The sequence below is a fragment of the Diabrotica virgifera genome, chromosome 6 (genome assembly GCF_917563875.1).
Source record: "Diabrotica virgifera virgifera chromosome 6, PGI_DIABVI_V3a".
Classification (NCBI taxonomy): Eukaryota; Metazoa; Arthropoda; class Insecta; order Coleoptera; family Chrysomelidae; genus Diabrotica; species Diabrotica virgifera.
In genome coordinates, this window is record NC_065448.1 from 214,714,220 (window position 1) to 214,740,839 (window position 26,620).

At 34.7% G+C, this 26,620-nt stretch overlaps 1 protein-coding gene across 4 annotated transcripts in view; it reads right to left on the reverse strand.

Moving 5' to 3' along the window:
* The window catches only part of LOC126887205 (cilia- and flagella-associated protein 410), a 104,529-nt gene that overhangs the window by 17,072 nt on the left and 60,837 nt on the right, over positions 1-26,620 (reverse strand). The window contains exons 4-7 of one of the 4 annotated variants that reach the window (XM_050654602.1): positions 18,625-18,871; positions 15,040-15,147; positions 9,204-9,320; positions 7,223-7,327 (exon numbers count right to left, since the gene is read on the reverse strand). In XM_050654602.1, coding sequence (XP_050510559.1) covers positions 7,223-7,327; positions 9,204-9,320; positions 15,040-15,147; positions 18,625-18,871 — 577 coding nt within the window. The remainder of the gene's footprint in view (positions 1-7,222; positions 7,328-9,203; positions 9,321-15,039; positions 15,148-18,624; positions 18,872-26,620) is intronic. The other 3 variants (XM_050654604.1, XM_050654603.1, XM_050654605.1) reach the window with 3 other exon arrangements.

Consider the following 26,620-nt stretch of genomic DNA (forward strand, 5'->3'; position numbering starts at 1 on the left):
TGCCAACTGGTCCTTGGGAAAGTACTGCTCCGATAGCAAAATTGCTGGCATCTGTTGTGAGGTTAAACGGTTTGGAAAAATCTGGATATTGCAATAAAGGCTCATTCATTAATAATTTCCTGCATGTTTCAAAGCATTCTACGAATTCGGGTGTATGTTCGATCTTTGCGTCCTTTTTCAAGCATCTTGTTAGAGGTTTTGTGATTTTTGCGAAGTCTCGAATAAACTTTCTGTAATATCCCAAGAGTCCAAGGAATCCTCTAATTTCTTTTGCTGTTTTCGGTATTGGATATTTTTCTATTGCTTCAATTTTCGCTGGATTCGGTTTTATTCCTTGTTGTGTGACTACGTGTCCCAGAAAATTAACTTGCTTTTTTAAAAATTCGCATTTGTCAACTTGGATTTTTAGTCGGGCTTCTCTTAATCGTTGGAATACTTTTGTGAGATTTACTATGTGTTCCTGTAATGATGTTGAGTATACTATTACGTCATCCATATAGACGAGACATATTTCTCCTTGAAGTCCCTTCAATACGTTGTCCATCATACGTTGGAACGTGGACGGAGCGTTCTTAAGTCCAAATGGCATTCTTAAATATTCATAGTGTCCATTTTCCACATTAAATGCTGTTTTGGGAATGTCTTCTTCAGCCATCTCGATTTGATGAAATCCGCTCGCTAAGTCGAGGGTCGTAAAATATTGACATCTTCCCAATTTGTCCAAAATATCGCTAATGTGAGGAATTCTGTATCGGTCGTCAATTGTCTTCTCGTTGACCTTTCTATAATCTACCACTATCCTCCACTTTATTTTACCGGATGAATCTGGTTTCTTTGCCACGACCCAGATGGGCGAGGACCATGGCGATTGGCTTGGTCGAATGATCCCTTGCTCTAACATTGAAGAGATTTGTTTCTTTACTTCTTCTTTGTGCACATACGGATACCGGTATGATTTCGTATATACAGGCTCTTCATCCTTGGTTTTGATGTGGTGTTTAACTTCGTTAGTAAAGCTGAGAGGAGTGTCTGGTTGATGAAATATATCGGAGAATTTTCGGCATAGTTGACGAACTTGATCCTCTTCTTCTTCGTTAAGATGTTCAGTTTTAATTAAGTCGTCGATATCTTGTCTGTAGTCTGGTCCGGAGGTTGTTTCCATGGAATATATATGGAAATCTTGAATGTCTATTTCCTGGCTTTCGAGTGGTTCCATAAGAGAAAGGTGAATGGGATCTGACGTGAAGTTGGCAATTTCGGTCCAGGCGAGGTGGTTCTCGGCGTTAGTAAGGGCTTCTCGTACTACGACGCCTTGTACTTTTTGAGTTGGAATAATGATGGTTCCTTTTTCTTCTTTGACTGGAATTTTGACTTGGCTAATTGAATTTGGTTCCAAATGGATGGAATAAAATTGTGTTTTGTTTGTTTCATAATATTTGATAGGGATTGTAGAATCTTTTGTAACTAGAAGTGATTTAGGAAAGTTTAATTGGGCTTCGAAAAGTTTTAGATTATCGAGGCCAATAAGACCATCGAAAGTTTTGTGAAACTTGAAGAGATAAAATTTCATTTTGCTGTCAGAATTAAATTCTGAAAATGAAGGAATTTCAGCACAATATTTTTGGGAATAATTTTGAAAAATTGATGTGACGATGAAGGGTTCGTGTTTTATATAATTTGGAAAATATGAAGAAGCTATTTCTGGATTAAGAAATGACTTTGTGGATCCTGTATCGATTAAAAGTCGTAAAGAAGGCTCAGAAATTTCGATGTAAGGTAGCTCCTTCTTGTCGGGAAATGAATGAAGTTCAATTACGTTTCGGCTGCTTCTGGTGGGTCCTCTCGAAAATTTACGTTTTCTTCGTATTCGGTTGGTTGATTTTCGTATGTATCTTGTAGAAAATTGTCGTATTCGGGTTCATAGTAATCATTGTAGTCGGCATTCTCTTCTTGCTCATCTCCGTGGCATTGTATATTGTAAAGTTCTTCTACGGTGAATTTTGGTTGTGCTCGGTAATTTGGTGTAAATTTTTGACGGCCTCCGGTTGTGGTTTCTGATATTCCACTCATAGGTGTTGGTCTAGGCTGCTTTGGCTGTCCGGGTTTGGGTGCCCATACATTTGACTGGTTCTGGGTCCTGAATGCTGGAGGGTTTGAATTTTGTCTAAATTGGTTGAAGTTTTGTTGTCGATGGGGTTGTTGAAACTGATTCTGTGGGTAGAATTGCCTGATTGGTTGCTGCCATTGCGGAGGTGCAAAATTTTGCTGTTGATAAAATGGTTTTTGGACAGGTAAAGGCATTTGCTGTCTCTGAGGTCGGCGTTCTTGATAATTTTCGCTTCTTCCTGATGTTGAAGGTTGACTTATTTGATTTTTTTGAAGATATCTAACATTATTTTCTTCCTGTACGTATTGTATCGCCGTAGCTAAACTTCCTGGTCTCATTGCTCTGATAACAGAGCCCATTGGTTCTCGTAGGCCTGCTAAAAATGTTGTAAGAGCTTGTTGACGGAAAAATTCCTGTTTGCTTCTTTTAATGTCGGCATTTACAGTATGTAATTCTAAGTAATTGTTGATACAGCTTAAAAGTCCCATTATTTTTTCGTAAAAATGCATGATAGATTCTGTTGCTCCTTGTCTTAAATTTACTAAGTCTCTTGTAAGCGAATTTTCGTCTCTTTGGTCTCCAAAATTTTGAATTAATGCATTTTTTATTTCGTCAAAAGTTTCGCATCCATATACAGATATAACTTCTTTGGCTCTACCTGTTAATTTACTTATAATACCATGAAGCAAAAATTTATTTTGGATATTAGCTGCATTTAGTCTATCATAATAATGGTTTAGAAGTATTGTAGAAACTTTAATAAATTCATGTAGTTCATTTGGGTTTCCGTCGAAATTTGGAAGAATGCATAAATTTTTCACGTCAAATTGTGGAACTGCCATATTTAAAAAAATTTCAATATATATAGTCAATAGTAAAATACGTATAGTAATTTCAAATATATCAATCTTAACTGCTTATTATTTATCTATTAATCTCTAGTGTTTATTAATATATAGTATTTATTAAGCTATTCAAATTTTTTTTTTAAATAAATTTCTAAATCTGGCTCTAAAGTCAATCTAAGGACTTAGAGGAGATATTTCTAAATTATTTTAATCTTTCTATTAATTTATTCAAATCTTTGTTTTTATCTTCTTAATCTAGCTCTGATTCAATCTAAGGACTCAGAGGAGTCTGATTTAATAATATCTCTTTCAAAAATTAATCTTCTTAATTCTAAGTAATAATAAAAATCGCTTACAGGATAAAGACGATGCCGATGTGCATTCCTTTGCTCCTGAAGGCTCCTAACTTCTATTTCTAACTGCTAATTCCCTTGGGTGAACTCTGCAACGGTTTCCCTGGGGCTGGTTCTTGGAACAGTGGACAAACACTTAAAAGTGACGAGGATCTGTAAAGACTCTTCCACTTCCGTACTGACTCTGCGCCAATTATGAATGTTCTTTGGAAAAACACTTTTTTAAAAAACTAAACTTCACAATTAAAACTTTTATTTCGACACACAAAGATTTTAGTGACAACTCAATAATTTAAAATCAGACTGAAAAATATTGATTTTTACATGGTGTTTTATAATTTTATAATTGCTGATCTTGCTGTCCAATACGTCGCAATTAGGTCCAGAATGTTCAAGCGGTAGACTCGTGTTGACTCCACGTGGTAGAATTTACTGGATGGTAGCGGTCATTGTACTGTAACTCGCATTTTAACGTAATTAACTAGTAGTTTAACGTATTTAATTGAAATACAATAAATCAGATTATAAGTGTAAACTATTAAGCTTTATATTTTCTAATTCTTCTTTTTCAGGTGCCAATCGCCAACTAGTCTAATTGATACAATTACCTTCTTCTTCTTTAAGTGCCATATTAGGTCCACATAACGTTGGCAATTGCAACGAACGAAATGGCAGGGATGCCCTAGCGGCAATTGCGAGCAAAAAACTAAGTTTTCAATCTAATAGCACATAAAACAACATCCAAAAATGTTATTCTACATCCTACCAGACTGAAAACAATGGGAACCTTCTCTGGTAACACCTCCGAGGCTTCTACAATTTGCAAGCCATAACGGATGCTAAGACTAAGAAAGATGAGGGAGTTTTACAATTTATAATTCACAATTTTACAATTTGGATGTTGTTTTATGTGCTATTAGATTGAAAACTTAGTTTTTTGCTAGCAGTTACCGCTAGGGCATCCCTGCCATTTCGTTCGTTGCAATCCGTGACTGCACGCCGGGGTTTGTCCTAGTTGGGTGAGAAAGACCAGCATATGTGCCTCCTGATGAGAGACTATAAGTTTCGAAACCGGTAGAGGTGCTTGCTGCACTCTCTGATTAAACTGTAATAATGATGCGGCTGTAGTTTCGTGTTGCAACGAAATTGAAAATGGTTATTCATTTTTGATTTACATGTTTACTCTGATTGGAGTACGAAGGGAACCATTCTCGTTGGAACTTTACCGCGCTGAGCAGGGGACGTGAATTATAAATTGTAAAATTCCCTCATCTTCCTTAGTCTCAGCATCCGTTATGGCTTGCAAATTGTAGAAGCCTCGGAGGTGTTACCAGAGAAGGTTCCCATTGTTTTCAGTCTGGTAGGATGTAGAATAACATTTTTGGATGTTGTTTTATGTGCTATTAGATTAAAAACTTAGTTTGTTGGCAATTACATTGGCGAGCTGTTCACGGTCTTCAGCTAATCAGAATACCTATTTGGCACTGCGCGGTTCTGTCCAATCAAGAACGTTCTCGAGTCATCATAATTATCTGCTTTTTCCCAATTCCCCTGGGGCCCTCGATTTTAACTTTCATGATAAGCTAAAGTATTATCACAAGTACTTTACATGATAGGTAAGTAATTTATGACGTGAATCAATTCTTCTACAATTCTTGTATGTCAAAAATACTCGACATCTTAAACCATATTAATTTATAATGTCCATCTGAGGTTGCCGAATAATCTCGCCCTTTTACTTTGGTCCTTCGAGCCGAATTTGAACTAGCGACATATGGATGATAAAAAGACAGATCGAGTGTTGTAGAAGTAATTGAATTTATCCTTTGACTTCTTATTTGTAAATATGGAAAAGTTGAATCGCTTGTCTGAATGAAATATAAATGTATTCATTTCGCAAAGATACAAAATCTTACAATTTATTAATCGCCAGTATTTTAGTCAAATTACTAAAATGTTTTAGACATTTTGAGAGTCATAGCACTTATTCGCGTTCAATTGACATTGCGTTGTTAACTTTTTGTGTAACTTTTATCATCTTTATATCACAGTCTAACTTTATTTAATGAGTTATATAGACTTGTTGATGTTTATCCTCTATTAATTTCATCCGCATTAGTTCTATTATTTACTTCGCACTCTATGATCCAGACAAATGGAAATGAACAGAATATGACAAAAACGATTGACAAAAAACTATCGGAGATGATCTAGAATATCTCGAAGAGAGAGAGAGTTTGAAACGAACAACTAAAAGAAATCATTGGGTTCGAAAAGACAATCGTTATGACCATCCATCTATACGTGTCCACTGCTGGATGTAAACCTCCCTTAGCTCTTTCCATCTGTCTCTTGTCTTGTGCGGCTTGCATCTAGTTACTGATATGATAACACGCTTCAGAGCATCTGGTTGTTAGGCGGTCTCTATAGCGTAGTACGTCTTGTCTTGGTCCCCACTCGACAATACGTCTTGTTCATCTCGTCTCTCAGAGAGGCGCCCAACATCTGGCGCTGCATATCCCTCTCATTCACGAGAATCTTTTTTTGTTATTTAAACCTTTTCCCATCTACTACTTTTTGTGTTAAAATTTATTTTCATTTTTGATTTAATGTTTAACGTGGTCTTTGCATTTTTTATACTTGCGTACACCACGTTTTATTGGTACCAAGTCAACTGTTGTGTCTATTTAACTTACTAATTAATCACATCTCTCAAACATTGCTGCCTCCAAGCGGTTGAAGGTGGAAGTAGTGTGGTGCAGAGAATTCGTGATTATTTACCAAAACAATATATTGGTGTAAAGGTGATAAAGTGATATCAAAAATAAGTAGTTTCGAATGCTATACTTACTGGAGAAAGGAGATTTATTATACTCACTCACATTATAATAATTATTTATCAACACGGCCATGAGGAAAAATATGGAAGTGATCCACTAAAGACGGTAAAAGGAAGAATTGCATCAATGAAGATGATGATAAAATTATATGTCTGCGACTTTCTATTAATCCGCTTTTGTTGGTATAGTATTTCAGTATTCTGTATACTTCTTCTTTCAGTATTCCCAACCAAAACCTGCTACATTCTGATTCTTTGACTTTTTTCTTTTTCATGCCCGTTTCTTTGATGACTATTGATAGATCTCTCCATTGTACTCTGTGCACGTTGTCCAAGGCATGTTTGCATATCTGAGATTTGTAGAGGTCTCCGTTTTTTTTTTAATTACGGTTTTTTAAATTATTACAATTCCAGGATATTTTATAGAAGTAGTTCTTTGATCATTCTTATGTGTTATTGGAGATTTTTTTTGGACAGTCTAGATCAGATTTTGAACAACAAAAATATGCCAAAAAATAGCGGATTAATAGAAAGTCGGAGACATATTATCTACAATTTTACTCAATACATGTGCAACACACTATTCACAAAGATATCAAAAACACACACGCATAATACACATACAAATAATAGACAAACAAATAATTCAAAATCAAACACAAAACAGTAATAATTTGATATCCCGAGGATACAAACACGCTCCGATTTTAAAGTCAACCGTCAATAATTGTGAAAAAATATAAAGATATAAAGAAATGCAAAATACATTCTTCAGTAATGTTTAGACTTCTTAATCGCACTCCACTGCTAAATATAATAAAATATTGATAACGTTGAGATTTGACTTTCGATTTGGTTCCAGAAATATTGCTGGAATATCCTGAAATACAAAATAAGATAAAGAGAAGAAGAGAAAGAGTAAGAATTCGCCCTAATCTTGACGGTATAGAATAGATTGATTGTTGTCTAGTTACCATATCAACATTTTATTTACCATTTAATGTTAGATGCTAACGTGAGATATTTCGGTATGGTCGTAGAAAAAATATAGTTATACTCATATTTGTATACCCACCTTGATGCAGCTGGCCGACTGACTATTAACTAACTTCGTTTCGCGGTATGTAGTTGTGATCTCGTTGGATTCTCCTTCGAATGATGTATTAGTAGGTGATGATTTCTGTTAAACAATTAGTAGAAACAATGAATCATGAATAATTATGACAATGAAAATAATTATTTAGCCAATTAATAATGGTGTATGTGTATATTGTATGAGGTAAAATGACTAATTTTAAAAATTTGTGATAACGCAAAAAATAATGGTTCTTACACAGTTCCTTTTAATATTTGAAGAGTTTGAAAAATTTTACTTGTTGATTTCCACAAAAAAAAATTAATTTATAAAACAAACTGGATTCTTTAGTATCTTTACATGAAAAGTGTGTACAAATCACATTATGTATATGTATTACCATTTAAAGACAAATATTTGTTGAGTTTAAAAGATAGTACATCAATATGCAAAATTGCACATTCATTGCAGCAAATGAAAATTGTAGCTTTGGAAACTGCAGCACGAAAAATTTCTGCTGATGAGCGTTCAAACCATCTTCTCAAGTTTTTCAGTCTCGAGTTCTGGCGGTTCATCTCTGTGGGATCACCGTAAAGTTTTTTAATCATATTCCAAGCCTGCTTACTAACTGTGCGTCATATCCATTTTACTTAAGGTCTCGCTCCACCGTTCTGCCGTAACTTCGCTAAATGGGTATTTACTGTATTCTTCGGTGTATTTTGTCATAACGTCTTTTGCTTCGTCGTTCAGACCAGATATATAATGTTGTTAACATCCTCTGGGTATGTGTTTACATGAGGTTCGTTTTACAAGTTTGAGGAACGCATCATAGTTTTTGGGGATCGGGACTATGTTTTTCACTTGTGTTTCCAATTCATCAGTATATTTTTCCAAGTTTGCTTTTTGGAAATTAAACCTTCGTTTGAAAGGTGTTTTGGGAGCTTTTATAGCGCCGTATAAGGTTATTCCCTCGGGCCTATGTTGTGTCTTTGGTATAAGCTGATATCCCTTTCTAATGCAACGCCAAAATTCGAGAGTGAATTAACTGATTCTTTAGCATTAAACTGTGGTATTGTGATGGTCTTACTTACTATGACGTTATTGTTTGTGTGACTCAAGCGTTTATGTGCAACATATACAAATACGTGAAAAAAACTGAGTTTAAAGGCGTAGGGGCATAATTTCGGCCCCAATGATTTTTAAATGCATTCTTTTTTTCGAATCCTGAGAAAACTAATTTATTTTTGAAAAATTTAAACGCAGAATGAAAGATTACGATATTGCCGAGGGCTGAAAGTTCCTGAAAACTTCTATAATGTTTCAACGTGGAATGAAGTTGAGGTTGTTAACCTCTCACCTGATCACAACAACCTTGTGCAATTTCCGAGCAAGGATGACATACATCCACATGTGATATTTATAATCTTAAGACATCGACTTAATGTCGATTACTATATAGCACATAATGTAGCAATAATGTTATTTAGAGGTTTTTACACCTATTGAAGTGGCTAGTTTCAATTACTTGTACACTGGACGTTTACACTGATGATGGTCAGTTTGACCGAAAACGTTTTGTACTTCCACTCCCTTGTCGATAAATTTTAAGTTTTTTAATAAATTCATATACCTAGATACAACAGAAGCGTTTACTTCATTCCACGTTGTTATAACGAAGGTATACAGCCAACTACAGGGTTTACCCTTTTTAAAGTTCTATAATGTTTATTTTCATAAGTTACAGGGGTGAAAAAAAGTTAAAATTAAGTGTGATTTTAAATTTCAAATGTCTCATTCAAAAGAAACTTTTCGTTTATTTTAAGGGACTTTCGGCCCTCGGTAATAATGTAATCTTTCATTCTGAGTTTAAATTGTTCAAAAATTTTTATTAGTTTTCTCATGATTCGAAAAAAAAAACAGCATTAGAGCCAAAATTTTTACGCTCTTTGCCTACGCCCTTAACCAAACTACCTAAACTTACATCATAATATTGCTGTTGTCGTGGAGACTCCCTATCATATGCAACTGATCTCCTCTCAACGTATTCTTGTTCTGGGGAGTACGTTCGTCTCTGAACCTCTTGTTTTTTCGGCGAAGACTGTGCAAAATAAAAATAAAATCAAACCCTAAATTAGGTGAAGAAATTAAATTAGAATAGCGGAAGAAAATAAAAACTAGAAAAAAACTCATCAGAGAAGTACGTGATAGTAAATAGTGAGAAGCTACTTAATTTGTAGTTGCCATGCTACATGTAGCTTATTTAGACCCGTAAACGTTTGTTTAGTATTAAGAATTTATTTCTTTCTTTGCATACTTTGTTCCAAATTAAAATATATTTTCATACTGCCTTATTTTAGGTTTCGAGAAGCAATATCTCAATATTTAAAGCAAAACGAAATCCAAATAGCCGGAAATCTAAAGGTTTCTTACGTTGGAAAACAAATTATTTTCTTTCAAAAAAAAAAGCTCTCTAAATCCGAGCTTTCTACAATTTGCAAAGCAAACGGACGATAAATGAATAGACGTGGGGGATCTACAATATGCATTCCACGACATGTCAATTTATCTAGGTAAAAATCCAACGAATTTGATTCCTAGTACTCAATTTCTGAAAAAAGGAAGGTAAAGAAAGGCAGCTTAAGATTTAGTTTCGATACAGAGACCATCACCATCCGCTTATGCACATTTCGCCTTCTTGGACTCCTCAAATCTTAAACTGTCTGTCTTTCTTTACATTTCTCTAGTATGGTATGGTACATCGAGTCAGGACCCACTTGTGAGACCTTCAGACACTTAGTGAGCACCTACATTGGATCCGTATTTTTCTGATCCGATCAGATCCGACGTCGCATTGAAAACAAACTCAAGGTATTAAAGCGTGTGCCTGCATACACTGCAGTGGGAAGCCCTGCGTAGTAATACCATGTATTGAGTTTGCTTTCAATCCGACGTCGGATCGGATCGGGTCGGAGAAATACGGATCCAATGTAGGTGCAGCCTTAGACCTCCTACGGCGGGTCCATTGTATGGTTCTTCTCAGAGACTTTTTTCATTGCGTCACGTGATTATAGACATTTACAACATTTGTTCTAGTTGTTGATAGATGGCGCTATAATCGAAAAAAATTATTTACCTATTACATAAAATATCTATACGAATAAAATGTAAAATTCTTCTCAGTATCTCACTGTGTCATTAATTTTGACGTCATATATGATTTTAAGAATGTAGGGAATCATTGCATGTCATTTTAGTTAAATCTGACAGTTTTAGTTAAATCTGACAGTTGTCAGAATCGTAATCAGCCAAATATGAAAAGGTTATAGTCCGTTCTTTAACGGTAAAATATTGCAAAATCTCTAAATTTTAAAGAACCTCTTGGATTGACATGGAATTTGGCATACACATAGCTAAGCAGTCAAAGAAAAAAAGTGATATTGTGCCGATATGTGCTTTTGCCCTGAGGGTGATTTTCACCCCCTCTTGGGGGTAAAAAAATAATCGTCCAAAGAAAGTCCGGAAATGGATAAACTGGCTTATTTTAAGTAACTTTTGTTCTATAGAGTTTTTTCACTAAGTCGATACTTTTCAAGTTATTTGGCAGTGAATATGTTCATTTTTTCAACAAAATACCCACGCTTTTAGAAGATTTCTCTCAAATAACTCAAATAGTAAGTATTTTGTCGAAAAAACATTCTTAGCAAAAATATAGCCTGTAAAAAATTTAAAAAAATGGTGTATATATCACGTCTCTACACCTAGTAGAAGCAGAGTTATAGCTAATGAAAAATAGGTTCATATTCGTCAAATTCCAAATGGAATACTTTAACGTTTAAATAACCAAAAATGAAGCACATTTCGGGGAAAACTCATTACAACTTATTCAAAGTATTTAAAAAACACTTCATTTTTGTTTTATAAAAAAAATTTCTAGCATCAAAATTAAACAAGTTACGCTCAAAATAAAGTTAGTCCCTTTTGGTTTTGGTAAAAAAATCGAGAAAATCACCCCCTAATTAGTATCTTAAATGAACTTAATCGTTACGACTTCGCAAGTTTCTTGACTCGTGTATATATTTTTTATATAATCTGTAAGTTTCATCTGTTCAAAGTCCTTATTATTGAAAGGGCTGTAGTTAAAAGGGGTTGAACGAGTCACTGATCACGAATGTATGCAAATTTAGAAACACCAAATCTTAATCAATTTTTGTCTAACAGAAAAACAAAAAAATACATGATATTCAGAAAAGCAAATCTGACTTTTTTTGTTTTTCGAGATTTTTGGTATCTCGTAACAATTTTTAAGTTATTTTGAAAAAAAAAAACATATTTTTCAAAATTTAAATTTTTAAAAATTTTACTTTGAAACCAATTTTTTTCAAAAATAAGCACTTTGAATCGATGAAATTTACAGAGCATATAAACACAACATAAGTAAAATAATTTGTGGAGCGGTAACGACTAATTTAATTTAAGCTGCTAATTGGGGGTGGCCTTCCCGATTTTTTTTTGCAAAAACAAAAGGGACCAACTTTATTTTGAGTGTAACTTGCTTAAATTTAATGCTAGAAACTTGTTGTAAAAACAGAAATAAAGCTTTTTTAAAACACTTTCAAAAAGTTATAATAGGTTTTCCCCAAAAAGTGCTTAATTTTTTGGATATTTCACGTCGAAATATTATATTTGAAATTTGGTGAATATGAATCTATTTTTCATTGGCTATAACTCTGGTTCTACGAGATCCAGAGACTTAACGCGTACACAATTTTTTTTACTTTTTTATAGGCTATATTTTTGCTAAGAACGTTTTTTTCGACAAAATACTTTTTGAGTTATTTGCGAACAACCGTCTAAAAATGTGGTTATTTTGTTGAAAAATGAACATATTCACTTGCAAATAACTCGAAAAGTGTTGACTTGGCGAAAAAGCTCTATAGAACAAAAGTTACTTAAAATTAGTCAGTTTACCCATTTCCGGACTTAGTTTGGACATATATTTTTTGGACCCCCTCTTGGGGGTGAAAGTCACCCCCAGGGCAAAAGCACACATCGGCACACTATCACTTTTTTTCTTTGACATGTGAGCTATACGTGTGCCAAGTTTCATGTCAATCCAAGCGGTTCTTTAAAATTTAGAGCAAAAACCGTGAAAGAATGGACTATTATTGCCCTTTTATCTGCAATTTGGTATAAAAGCAAATCAATCGTGTTTATTGCAATTATAAAAAGTGTTCTTTGATTTATATAATCGTATAAATTATTGTACAGACTATAGTCGTATAGATAATACGTAAATCATTTTTTTTTATTATAGCGCCATCTATCAACAACCAGAATAAATGTTATAAATGAGTATATTCACGACCATACCTTTTTTCCGTCACTTCCAACTTAATGTGTTAGAAAGAAATCGAAAAACTGTCACGCACTGAAAGAAGCTTCTGAGAAAGAGTATATCACCCCTATCCTACAAGCCAGGTCCATAGAACCTAGTCATCGGCGTTTCTGGGGCCCACACTGCACTTGGTTCCCATGTCTGTCACAATCAGCAGAGACTGCAAATCTGAGCTCTCCCTGTTCTGCCGATGCCGCCCCGAACGTCTAAACATTCAGCAACCGTATGGCCTCACAGAAAGCCACAAGTCTGTTCAAAGGCAACTCCCTCATATGGCTCGACTGCATTAAGGCCGATCCCAGGATCTGCCACCTCTAATAGGAAAATGCCGGGCTCTTTTAGAGGACAAGTGAAGAGGTTTCCTCCTCTTCATCGCATTGACGCCGCCGTGGACCATCCGCCAATCCAAACAGATGAAGGTGCCACCAGAGTCTACAGTGGCCGGTGAGTATACTGACCACCAGGGAGCATCTTCTACGGTCTAGAAGAATAAGTTGGGCTGTGAGATTTTTGGATAGCCGTTTCAAACCTCAACAACTGGCCCAGGAGTCCTGGAACCTCTGCAGAAGAATCTCCATGAGATTACCCCGACCAGTGCTGAAGGGCACCCCAATCACAGGTTCGGGTCCCATAGACAGACTGGATGAGGTACGTATTGCTCGGGTGTCAGCCCGTTCCTTTCCATCCACTTCCTCCCCCCTCCCCCGTATCTGTGTGGCCCGGTACCCATACTAAGCTAACCCTTAGTGATGTTAATTATAATTACTTTCGAGTATTCGTTACAAGTCGTGACTTTTGTATAAAGTAATCATTTACAGTATTCGTTACTTTGATTACTATGATTACTTTTGTTACTTTTGTATTTGAGTACCGGTAATCATATCGAGAATCGTATTTCTCAGTAGGTAGGTATTTTGTATAGGCATTCCGATATAACAACGACCTTCACCGATCTGTTTAAGAGATAAAAATGATTTGATTACTATGATTACTTTTGTATTTGAGTACCGGTAATCATATCGAGAATCGTATTTCTCAGTAGGTAGGTATTTTGTATAGGTATTCCGATATAACAACGACCTTCACCGATCTGTTTAAGGGATAAAAAGAATGTGTATGTGTACTTTGTACGCACGTAAGAAGTTATACTTCTATTATATAATTTCAAAGAAATAAATATACAACAGGTTATTTGTATTTTATTTAAATATTAAACTAACTTTCTTACCTACCACTTTTAAAAAAAATTTATTAAAACGATACCAAAAAAAAAGAATACGAATCGTCCGGGATTTGAACCCGGGACCTCTCGATCTCCGATCACACGCTCGACCACTGACCTATATCCCCTTTGCTTTGACAGGTTACAAGATCTCTCGTACATACTGACAAATTTAATAATACTTTAAATATACTTACTATTATTATAAAATATCTTATTCCCGAGGAAGACAAATCCAAAGACACAAAGATTATAATAAATAATACATTTACTAAAAACACTAATATATCCTTTTAGTGACTTATTTGCGCTGACAGCGCTGACACATACATATCTTGAAAGATTACCAACAAACTACATACGCCCGGCATTATAAAATTTCACTCTCGATCGTAAAGAAGTATAACTTCAAAAATTCTATAACACTCGTAAAATACCGGTCCCGTCCGTTACTCCCTGGGATACGATTAGTATTTTTTTATAGAAAGTAATCAGGTGTACTGGTTGTAGATACAATAGTCGTTACTCGCTCTGATACGATTGGTACGAAGTAATCAGAGTAATCAAAGTAGATATCACAGTCGTTACTCGCTCTAATACGATTAGTACGAAGTAATCAGAGTAATCAAAGTAATCAAAGTAGATACAATAGTCGTTACTCGCTCTGATACGATTGGTACGAAGTGACGAAGTAATCAGAGTAATCAAAGTAAAGATTTGCCTCTCTGTATAGTAATCGTTACTTTCGGTATTCGTAGGTAACGAGTACTTTGTAACGATTAGTTACTTTTTCAACATCACTACCTGTTGGTCAGAGCAACATCAGCCAGTGCGCTCTTGTACTCAAGAACCAGCTTAGAGCTGCCCTTGGGCGCTTCTAAAGTCCTTAGCGTTGCCTGGCTGCCAAAGCAGATAGAAATGGTCCTGCCTGAGCAAGCCCTGTCTATTATCTCTTGAGCACATACCAGAATAGCAAAGATCTCGCCTGAAAGACTGATGCCATTACTGCCTGATTTCTTTACCTTAATATTTAATTTACGTATTATTTTTGGTATTTTATCGTTTTGTATATATTTTTTTAAATACTTCTTTAAAGATTTGAAAATAAATACTACACTAAAACAGAAGCTAAACACATCAATCACAAAAAGCAGAAAAAGCTTAGTATTAGAAGTGAGAGATTGTTAAGATGATTCTTACCGTCCGCGGAGGTGTGAAGTCCCGACTTCCTTCAGATGCATCTTCACCTGGATACAATTCTTCGCTACCCTCAACGTCTTCATAATCTGAAGGTTGTTGAACTCTTGTCTAAATGAATTGTTAATTGTAAAGTTAATTAATGATATAAGCATGGTTTTAATATTCATTCGAATGATAAAAATGTTGCAAACGTATGGTAATCTATCCTTAATATTAGGTGAATTTAAAAAACCCCAAAAACATACAGCCTGTCCCAATTTTGTTCTACAATCTTTATCCAGTAAATCCTATAACATTTTTGACTTTCTTTCATTGCTTGAAACGCTCCACGATAGTCACCCTCTCTTTTCTCTACAGAAAAAAAAAACAAAAATAAAATATGAAATATCTGAGAGAGCACTGAATGGAGAAGATTTACCAACAGAATGGACTCAAGTATATGACAGCAATATATCGTCTATGCCAGTCTATGGGCAGACTACATGGAAATACCATAAAGGAAAAATTAGAAATATACAGTGATGAGCGCACTAATAACCGGCAAAATAACGCAAAAGATGGAAAACATATTATTAAGTTGTGAGATAGAAAGGGATGAACCCAGTAGAGGTGTTAAATTTAGCGATAGTAACTTAAAAATTGACATTATATTGATTATTTCCCAGCTTTAGACGTATCGTACAAGTTTGAGAAATGCCACTGTCACAGTGACAGTTTTAGCTGACATACTTCACTGATACGTCTAAAGGTGGGAAACAATCAATCTAATGTCAATGCATTTGTTATTATCGCTAATTTTAACACCTCTACTAGTTTTATTTCTTTTTAACCCAGAACTTAATATGTTTTCCATCTTTTGCGCTATTTTGCCGGTTATTAGCGCGCTCATCACTGTATATATACAGGGTGTTTCATTAACAATTGTCTATATCGTAACTGGAGAAACCTTAGCACAAAATACGAAGATTTAACCAAAACACTTAAATACACTTAAATAGAATATTCCTCCTTACCGAGATACAGAGTGTTTTATTACAAATATTCTAAAATGATTTGAGCCCGTTGTTCAAGCACCTTTTAATATTTTTTGTTCAAACTTGACACACAGTTTACACATGTTAGGGTACTTTAACTAGTCTTAAAAGATAGTTTTCCGCTGTTACCAGAGGCGTGCTGTAGGGATATATACTTCATTTTCGCCCCTTTTCCCCCTTACAATCTACGCCACTATCGTAATAATCATTTCAGCATGTTTTTTTGCAGGGTTGGCAGGTTTAAACCGACATGCTTAAAACTTTGGTTTAAACCTGGTTTTTTTATTGAGCTTCCAAACTGGTGTTATGTTTTTACTACAGCTGCCGCAAATGAAGAAAATTGAGATAAATAAATTCTGTTTTTTTTACTTTCAAACTTAGTTATTTTGAATATTATTACGTTTGAAGATGTTTTTTGTTATATTAATTTTTTGTATGTGTAAATAAAAATAAAAGTTGTCTTAATAATTTTTTTCATTGTTTACTACTATTATTTTATATAATAATTTATTCATTTTTAAAGTAGGTATTTAGACTTATTATACTTTGTACAATATACAAATTGTACAAATAAACCTGGTTTAAACCTAAAAACCTGGTTTTTTGGTTTTTTCGAAAAAAAACCTTGGTTTTTGCCAACCCTGTTTTTTTATTCCTGGTTACTTTTTACATAAATATCATCCTTTTGTCTCATTGCGATAAAGTAAGTAGTTTTCAAGTTATTTGCGTTTAAAGATAATGGATTCCATAAGACTATGTACATTTCCTGTCATAAAAAACTGGTACACTTTTTTTCCCAATGTAAACCTGTCTTCAGACTTGACACAATGGTTCGTGAATCACTTCGTTGTTGCCATTACAGATAACGGAATTTCACTAGATCTAAATAAAAAAAATAACGTTCAAAAATGTATAAAGTTTTTAGATGGGTATTATTTTAATCATCAAAAAACCGTATCTGATAAATTTAATAACCAGAGAGAACGTTGTTAATCTTAAAAAATCCACTTTAACTGAAAAATTAAACGATTAAACATGAATGACACATTTGACAAGACCAACTTACACAACTTGAAAAACACGATTTTCGGTCATAAGAGTTGTACCAGTTTTTTATGACGCGAAGTGTACTTTAATCTACATTCAATAAGATTATTAAAATACATAATCTTATTGAATCCATTACATTTAAACGCAAATAACTTGAAAACTACTTACTCTATCGCATTGAGACAACGGATGATATTTACGTAAAAAGTAACGAAGAATAAAAAAAAACATGCTGACATGATTATTACGACAGTGGCGTAGATTGTGAGGGGGAAAGGGGGCGAAAAGGAAGTATATATCCCTACAGCACGCCTCTGGTAACAGCGGAAAACTATATTTTAAGACTAATTAAAGTAACCTAGCATATGTAAACTGTGTGTCAAGTTTGAACAAAAAATATTAAAAGGTGCTTTAACCATGGGCTAAAATCATTTTAGAACATTTGTAATAAAACACTCTGTATCTCGGTAAGGAAGAATATTTTATTCAAGTGTTTTGGGTTAAATCTTCGTATTTTGTGGTAAGGTTTCTCCAGTTACGATATGGACAATTGTTAATGAAACACCCTGTATATAAGGAGAAAATCTGAGATCAGGCAGGGTTCACAGCCGGAACAGCATGCTTATATCACATCTACACGGTCGAACAACTAATAGAAAAATAATGGCGAAAAATAGATCCGCCCATCTGGATTTTGTAGGTCTTAAGAAGGCATATAGTTCGACACCTAAAATCAAGCTATGGGAAACAATGGAAGACATCGAAGTTCCACGAATATTAATAAAAGTAGTAAAAGCACTCTACAAGAATAACAAAGTAGCTATGAAAACGGACAATAAAATATGCAGTCCATTTAAGACGACAAAGGGAGCACTACAGGGCTGCTCCACATCTCCTACCTTGTTCAAAATATTCCTGGAAAAAACCTGAAACCACGGAAAAGAAAGTGCGAAGGAATGGACATAACAGTAAGAAACGAATGCCTACATACCCTAAGTTTTGCTGACGACCAAATAGTGATTTCCTGGGTAGATAGCGTTACGAACAGTGAAGTACTGAGAAGAATAGGTAAAGAGAAGGAAGTTGAACTTACAATTAAAGAAAGAAAACTACAGTATCTCGGACATGTGATGCGGGGCGAGAAGTATGGCATCCTGCGATTCATAATGCAGGGAAAGATAGATGGCAGAAGAAGCATCGGCAGAAGACGAATTTCATGGCTAAAGAACCTCAGAGAATGGTTTGGATGCAGCTCAAAACAACTATTTAGAGCTACTGCCTCAAAAATTAAAATAGCTATGATGATTGCCAACCTCCGTAGCGGAGATGGCACCTGAAGAAGAAGAAGAAATAGTGATCGCACAAGACGAAGATGACCTCAGCTTTATGATGAGAGAACTGGAACGGGAATATACAAAGAATGGAATGATGCAAACAACATGAGTCAGATATGATATTAATGTGTTAAAAGCAAATATAAAAATTGGCAAGAATATTTTACCTCCTCTCTCCTTCGTGGACTAATATGCGGTGGACTATTTTCGTTTTCTGAGTAATGATCCCTGGACGCCGATCGCTGAATAGGCATTGTTTGCTGTACATATTCCTCCTCGCTTTCGTCTTGACTGTCTTCGGGATGAACTAAAATTTTACCATTACGCTGAGCCTCTCTAATTTCTTCCGGGGTCACTTGAACGTTATCTAGTTTTTGTAATTGGGGTAAAGCTCTAATTACGGCCAGCCGATATCTAAAAATGAATTACAAAAGTATTAACTAAGGGGATGGGTGATGAATACGTAGTTTCGGCTCTAATGCTATTTAAATGGGATTCATTTTTTTCAAATCCTGAGAAAACTAATAGATATTTTTGAAAAATTTAAACGCAGAATGAAAGAGTACGTTCTTACTGAGGGCCGAAAGTCCCTGAAAACTTCTGTAATGTTTATTTGAATAAGTTACAGGGGTGAAAATCTAAGAAAAAATGTAGTGATTTTTAATTTCAAATATCTTGTTCAAAACAAACTTTTTATTTATTCTAAGGGACTTTCGGCCCTCGATAATAATTTTGTCTTTCATTCTGCGTTTAAATTTTTTTAAAGTATTTATTAGTTTTTTTCAGGATTTGAAAAAAATGGACTATGTCCGTGGTGATATTTTCCAAATCGAACATTCACTATCTTTGTCATACAACGCACTGAGTCAAATAGAATATGATGACAAGACAGTGACAATTTTAAATATTTGACATGGCATCTGAAATATTTTGAGTTGTTGATTAAATAATATTGATAGTGTATTTCATAAATAATTGATTTAAGACGTGAACTTAATAAAAGGTTAATTGTGTGTTATTTATGGACGATCCAAGCAAAGAATTGACCAGGATATATTCTGTGATCCAAGTATTTTGTTGTTAAAGATGTTCAAAATTGTAAGCGTTCCATAGTAACAATATATTATTAAAAAATCACTTTAACACTTTTCCTCTTTTCTCGATTGAGTATTAGTTTTTGTTGTACAATATATAAATTATTACAATCACTGAATACATAATTAGTGAAAAAATTATCATATTTATTAACTGAATTAATAATTTGCAATTATACAAGTAACAGTTATCCTGGAACATTCAAAAGCCATCTCTTTAAAGGTAATGATGACATTGTCAAGTAGTAATGTTTACATATCCATACCAGCGAGAATTTTACTACACGTAACTTGCCGTGTAAAGACAGAAAAAGTAGGGATAGCCGTAAAATATTTGGAAATTATGTACCGATGGCCTTAAATATTTCTGATGACCATTTTATTATGATTTTGCATGTTTTCGAATAAGCGAAAGTTGGGGTTAGTCCAGAAAGCCACTGCGCATCCGCTAGGAAAAATATTCCGATTCGGATTTTTTGCACAATCTTACTCAAAAAAGACCCCTTTTAACAAATTTGCATGTTGCCAGGACCAAAAGTGAGTCAAAAATTTTTAACGTTTTTTTTTTGTTTTTTTCCTAAAATTATTTTTTTTGCATGGAACAAAGTTTTTTTAGGTTTTTTGGATCATTCCAAACAGAAAAGGTCTTTAGTGACTTTTCTCTGAAGTTGATAGTTTTTGACATATAAGCGATTAAAAATTGAAAACTTGCGAAATCGGCCATTTTTAACCTTCAAAAACTATGTCAAAAACTTAAAATTTGAATGTTGCCAAGGTAGACAGATATTCTTTAAACATCGATTGATGAAATCCCGAAGAGTTTTTTGCAATACAGTGTTCAAAACTACTTTGTTTTTTAATTTTTAATCACGCGTGCGCGACACTATTTTCCACCGTTGTATATACAGTATGGTGCAAATGAAAGGAATAAATTCGTTATTTCGTAAACCGGCGACTTTAAGGAAAAAACCCGAAATAGGTCGATTTTTATTTTTAAGTTATGATACTGTGGCATATATGGTATACTAGTGACGTCATCCGTCTGGGCGTGATGACGTAATCGATGATTTTTTTAAATGAGAATAGGGGTCGTGTGGTAGCTGATTTGAGAGGTACTTCAATTCTCTATTCAGTAATGTAAACTTTTACATTAATTATTAATACAGGATTTATTTATTGCTCTAAAACCGGTGGAGATATGCAAATGAAATTTGGTGGGCTTTAAGAGAGTTATTTTTGCATTTTTTGACATACAATTATGTATTTTATATTCACCATTGGCGTGCATACGGGTCATATTACCTGTATCCACGAATATAAAATTTTTAGTTGTATGTCAAAAAATGTGAAATAACTACCTCTTAAAACCTACCAAATTTCATTTGCATATCTCAACCGGGTTTAGAGTAAGCTCCTTTGTTTTTTAATTTCTAATCACGCGTGCGCGACACTATTTTCCACCGTTGTATGTGTATACAGTATGGTACAAATGAAAGGAATAAATTCGTTATTTCGTAAACCGGCGACTTTAAGGAAAAAACCCGAAACAGGTCGATTTTTATTTTTAAGTTATGATATTGTGGCATATATGGTATACTATTGACGTAATCCGTCTGGGCGTGATGACGTAATCGATTATTTTTTTAAATGAGAATAGGGGTCGTGTGGTAGCTGATTTGAGAGGTACTTCAATACTCTATTCAGTAATGTATACAATTATTATTAATACAGGATGTCCAAAACATTTTTATTAAATTAAATTATTTGACAAAAAAAGAAGTAGAAGGACACCCTGTATAAATAATTATATAAATGTTTATATTACTGAATGGAGAATTGAAGAACCTTTCAAATGAGCTAGCACACGACCCCTATTCTCATTTAAAAAAATCATCGATTACGTCATCACGCCCAGATGGATGACGTCACTAGTATACCATATATGCCACAATATCATAACTCAAAAATAAAAATCGACTGTTTCGGGATTTTTCCTTAAAGTCGACGGTTTACGAAATAACGAATTTATTCCTTTCATTTGCACCATACTGTCGGTGGAAAATAGTGTCGCGCACGCTTGATTAACAATTAAAAAACAAAGGAGTTTTGAATATTGTATTACAAAAAAACTCTTCGGGATTTCATCAATCGATGTTTAAAGAATATCTACCTACCTTGGCAACATTAAAATTTTCAGTTTTTCACATAGTTTTTGAGGGTTAAAAATGGCCAATTTCGCAATTTTTCAATTTTTAATCGCTTATATGTCAAAAACTATCAACTTTAGAGAAATGTCACTAAAGACCTTTTCTGTTTGGAATGATCCAAAAAACCTATAAAGCAAAAAATGTATGTATTCCATGCAAAAAAATAATTTTAGGAAAAAACAAAAAAAAACGTTTAATGCATCGATTCGTCAACATTAATCCATTACATTAAACATTATTTTTCAGGACAGTATTCTTCATTCTTCTTTTTCTTCTTCATGTACCATGTGCTTTCAGAACGTTGGTTACCATCGTCGGTATTTAATCTCATTCACTACCATCCTAAATGGTAAACTTGAGGAATTATCATCCCTTGAAAATCTCATCGTTGTTGGAGATTTCAATTTTATCTGGCCAATTTTAGCTGGCCCATTATTTCCAAACTGATACTATCAATTTACAAAATTTGTTTAAAAACTTTATCATGCATTTAAATTTAATACAACTAATAACCGAACCTACAAGCTTTCCTTCCAGGAGCCAAAAATCTTCCTTCAATTTTAGACTTTTTTTCACAACTGAAGATCAATTAATTTCTACACGTAAGTGTCCTCTCCTGAGGGTCGTTCTGACCACTCGCTTACTACTGATCACATTCAATTTAGTTTAACACCGGTTTGCGAAAATAATTTCGTAATGTATGCCACTATGATTTCTTTAATGTTAATTCAGTTCTGTTTTATCCCAGATAGAGCGGCAATCTATTTTTATGGGACTCTTTCCTTCACATAGCTACTACAACTATTTCTGATCATACAACCGAACGGCAACTATACAGAAATCGATTAAAACCTTGGATTAACATAATTGATTATTAATATAAACTCACTGGTTACCTCCATGATTTTCTCGTTCACAGTAAATTTTTCAACCAATACAGAATTTGGAGAATCTATAATCTATCATTGCAAGTGATAATAGTAAAAAAAATTATCCGGTACATTCGCACATCTCTATCTTCTAAAGTCTCTATACCATTACTTAAAAAAGCTGACGGGTCATTATGTTTTTCGACTAACGAATCTTCAGAATGTTTATCGTTATTTTTTTAAGGTTTTTACAGATGAACTCAACGATACCATTCCTCAAATAATGTGTCCACGTCTCCTTACAACTATAATATAATCTCTTTCACAACACCGGATGCACTTTTAAACATCATTTATGAAAACTACAAAATATTTCGTCACCTGGGTTAGACGGAGTAGCCTCATTTTTCCTTAAACAATGTGCAGAATCTGTAGCCATCCCTATATCACTCATAATGAATGCTTCTTTTAATCAGGGTTCTCTCCTATCGTCCTGGAAATTGGCTTCAGTTACTCCTATATTCAAGAATGGAAATTAACTTGATTGCAATAATTATCGTCCAATCAGCCTGGTTCCTATTGTCGGCAAGGTCATGATATCCATTATTTCGGAAGCTATGTCTGAGTTTCTCTTTCAAGAAAATGTCATCCCTCACCAAAAGCATGGCTTTATCAAGGGTTGTTGAATGATCACAAACTTACTTTGTAAACGATTGGTCGTCATATTTAAACACTCGGCATCCTCTTGATATAGTCAACTTAGACTTCTCCAAAGCTTTCGATGATGATCCCAAACGTCGATTACTAGCTAAATTGGATCACTTTGGTATATGCGGAAAGTTAAACATTTGGATTCAAAATTTTCTATCCAAGAGATACTTGCGGGTTCGTGTCGGGAAGCCTATTCACTATATGAACCAGTCAAGAGAGGAAGGAGCCACACGAACATATTGGCCAAACAGTGACACAAAAGTAACGAGACAAACAACACTAATTGATGTGGCGATACTTAACAACAATAATCTGCGTGTTAAATATAACCAAAAGATCACCAAGTACAGATACCTTGGATTTCAAATACGTAGACAACGGAGAATGGAAGGTACCCAGACAATACCTATTGTTCTTTCTACTACTGGAGTCATTCCGAAGAACCTGCTAGAGAACAAAAAGCTGGGTCTAAATAAACATCTCTATAAGACAATGCAGACGTCCTCTCGACATCCAGAGGCTTACGAAAATTTTTGGGAGATACTCGGGGGTATCAAGTCACCTTGAGCTTGATAACACGGTACTCACCAGAGCTCAATTCTTTTGATACAGTAGGTATCTGGGATGAGTAAATTTTTCCCTTACAGGGAGTGTGAGTCGTATGGCTAAATCTGGATGATAATAATAATAAATAGCATGCTTTTATCAATACCATACGAATCTCGCAAGTTATTCAATTATGAAATCTTTTTTTGTCCTGAACCTCCTGAAACGCGTTTGACTGCCATTTTCCCTTGCATGATATTTTGTAGAGACCAGAAAACGATGGTTAGAGAACATCAAAGCAAAAATGGAGAGAAACTGACACCAAATAGCACAAGACAGAGAAGAATGGAGAACTCTGGAGAACTCAGAGGCCTTTACCCAGAAGTGGATGCAAACAGGCTGAAGAAGAAGATAATATTGTTTTCACCCAATTTTGAAAAAATGTGAAAACTTTGAATTATCCACGTCCGTCTGTCTGTAATCACAACTCCTCCGTCAATATACCAGCTAGAATGACAAATGAGGTGTCAAATGAAAGCTTATAATCCAAGGATGGTACTAAAGGTGAGATATTTGACCTAGGCTGTCTGTCCGTCGGTCTGTCCGACCGCGAATATAACTCCTCCGTCATTATACCAGGTAGAATGACAAATGAGGTGTCAAATGAAAGCTTATAATCCAAGGATGGTACTAAAGGTGATAAATTTGATCTAGGCTGTATGTCTGTCGGTCTGTCCGACCGCGAATATAACTTCTCCGTCATTATACCAGGTAGAATGACAAATTAGGTGTCAAATGAAAGCTTATAATCCAAGGAGGGTAATAAAGGTGAGATATTTGACCTAGGCTGTCTGTACGTCGGTCCGTCCGACCGCGAATTTAACTCCTCCGTCATTATACCAGGTAGAATGACAAATGAGGTGTCAAATTAAAGCTTATAATGCAAGGATGGTACTAAATGTGAGAAATTTGACCTAGGCTGTCTGTCCGTCCGACTGCGAATATAACTCCTCCGTCACTATACCAGGTAGAATAACAATTGAGGTGTCGAATGAAAGCTTATAATCCAATGATGGTACTAAATGTGAGAAATTTGACCTAGGCTGTCTTTCCGTCCGACTGCGAATATAACTCCTCCGTCATTATACCAAGTAGAATGACAAATGAGGAGTCAAATGAAAGCTTATAATGCAAGGATGGTACTAAATGTGAGAAATTTGACCTAGGCTGTCTATCCGTCCGACTGCGAATATAACTCCTCCGTCACTATACCAGGTAGAATAACAATTGAGGTGTCGAATGAAAGCTTATAATCCAATGATGGTACTAAATGTGAGAAATTTGACCTAGGCTGTCTTTCCGTCCGACTGCGAATATAACTCCTCCGTCATTATACCAAGTAGAATGACAAATGAGGTGTCAAATGAAAGCTTATAATGCAAGGATGGTACTAAATGTGAGAAATTTGACCTAGGCTGTCTGTCCGTCCGACTGCGAATATAACTCCTCCGTCACTATACCAGGTAGAATAACAATTGAGGTGTCGAATGAAAGCTTATAATCCAATGATGGTACTAAATGTGCGAAATTTGACCTAGGCCTTCCGGTTTTAGAAATGCGACCAGAAGTACTGTTTTAAAGTCACCGAAATAGTACACGTGATATATTATTCGACGCTACTTCGCAAGAAGAGAACAAATATATACTTCCGGTTTCATGACTGTCTGTTCATCTGTCTTTCCGTCCGCGAATACAACTCCTCCATTATTAATACAGATAGAATGACAAATGAGGTGTCGAATGAAAGCTTATAACCCAAGGATGGTATTAAAGATGAGAAATTTGACATGGGACTTCCGGTTTTAGAGTTGCAACCGTATGAACTGTTCTATAGTCACCGAAATAGTATAAGCGATATATCATTCGACGTGCCTTAGCAAGATGAGAAAAAATTTTGGTTTTGGTTTTTATATCATTTCTGCTTAAAAAGTTCTAACCAAAAGTGCCGTTATAGTCACAAAAATAGTACATGTAACACATCAATCGAAGCGTATTGAAAAGTTGAGTTTTAATCTTTAGTTCCTGTTTTGAAGTCATTTCTGTTTAAACAATGATGACCCAAAGTTTAGTCAAAATGACTCAAAATTAGTAAAATCGTATATCGATCGATGCAAAGTTACACGAAGCGTTCAAATATCGACTTCCAGTTCTACTTTCGATTACTTTGGGTGAAAACCTAGGCCTTACGAAGTCCAATTACTTGTTTTGTAGTCACCTATATTCGTGACCTCTTATTACATGCACGAAGTACTCCAGTTTTCTCATCTTGATGCTTTTTATAATCTCGATGATCTTACTGAGACGTTCTATTGTGAAGTTTCGAATCTTCTCTATCCAAAAAACTTTTAAAATTCTACTATATCCAAAACATTGTCATTTTAAATGACAGAAAATGCGGAAATTGAAAGATTTAAAAAAATTAAAAATATAGGAGAAATAAAGACAACGTATTTGTCAATAATTTTAGTTGGTTTTCTTACTATAGTTAATACTTATTACTTACTTACTGCAACTAATCTTACAACAGAGAAAAGTAGAAGGAAAGCGAGGACCAGAAAGTCGAAGGATTTCCTGGCTGAAAAATCTACGTACCTACGTGGTTCAACAAAACAACCACAAATCTTTTCAGAGTAGCAGTGTACAAACTACAGATTGCCATAACGGTCGCCAACATCC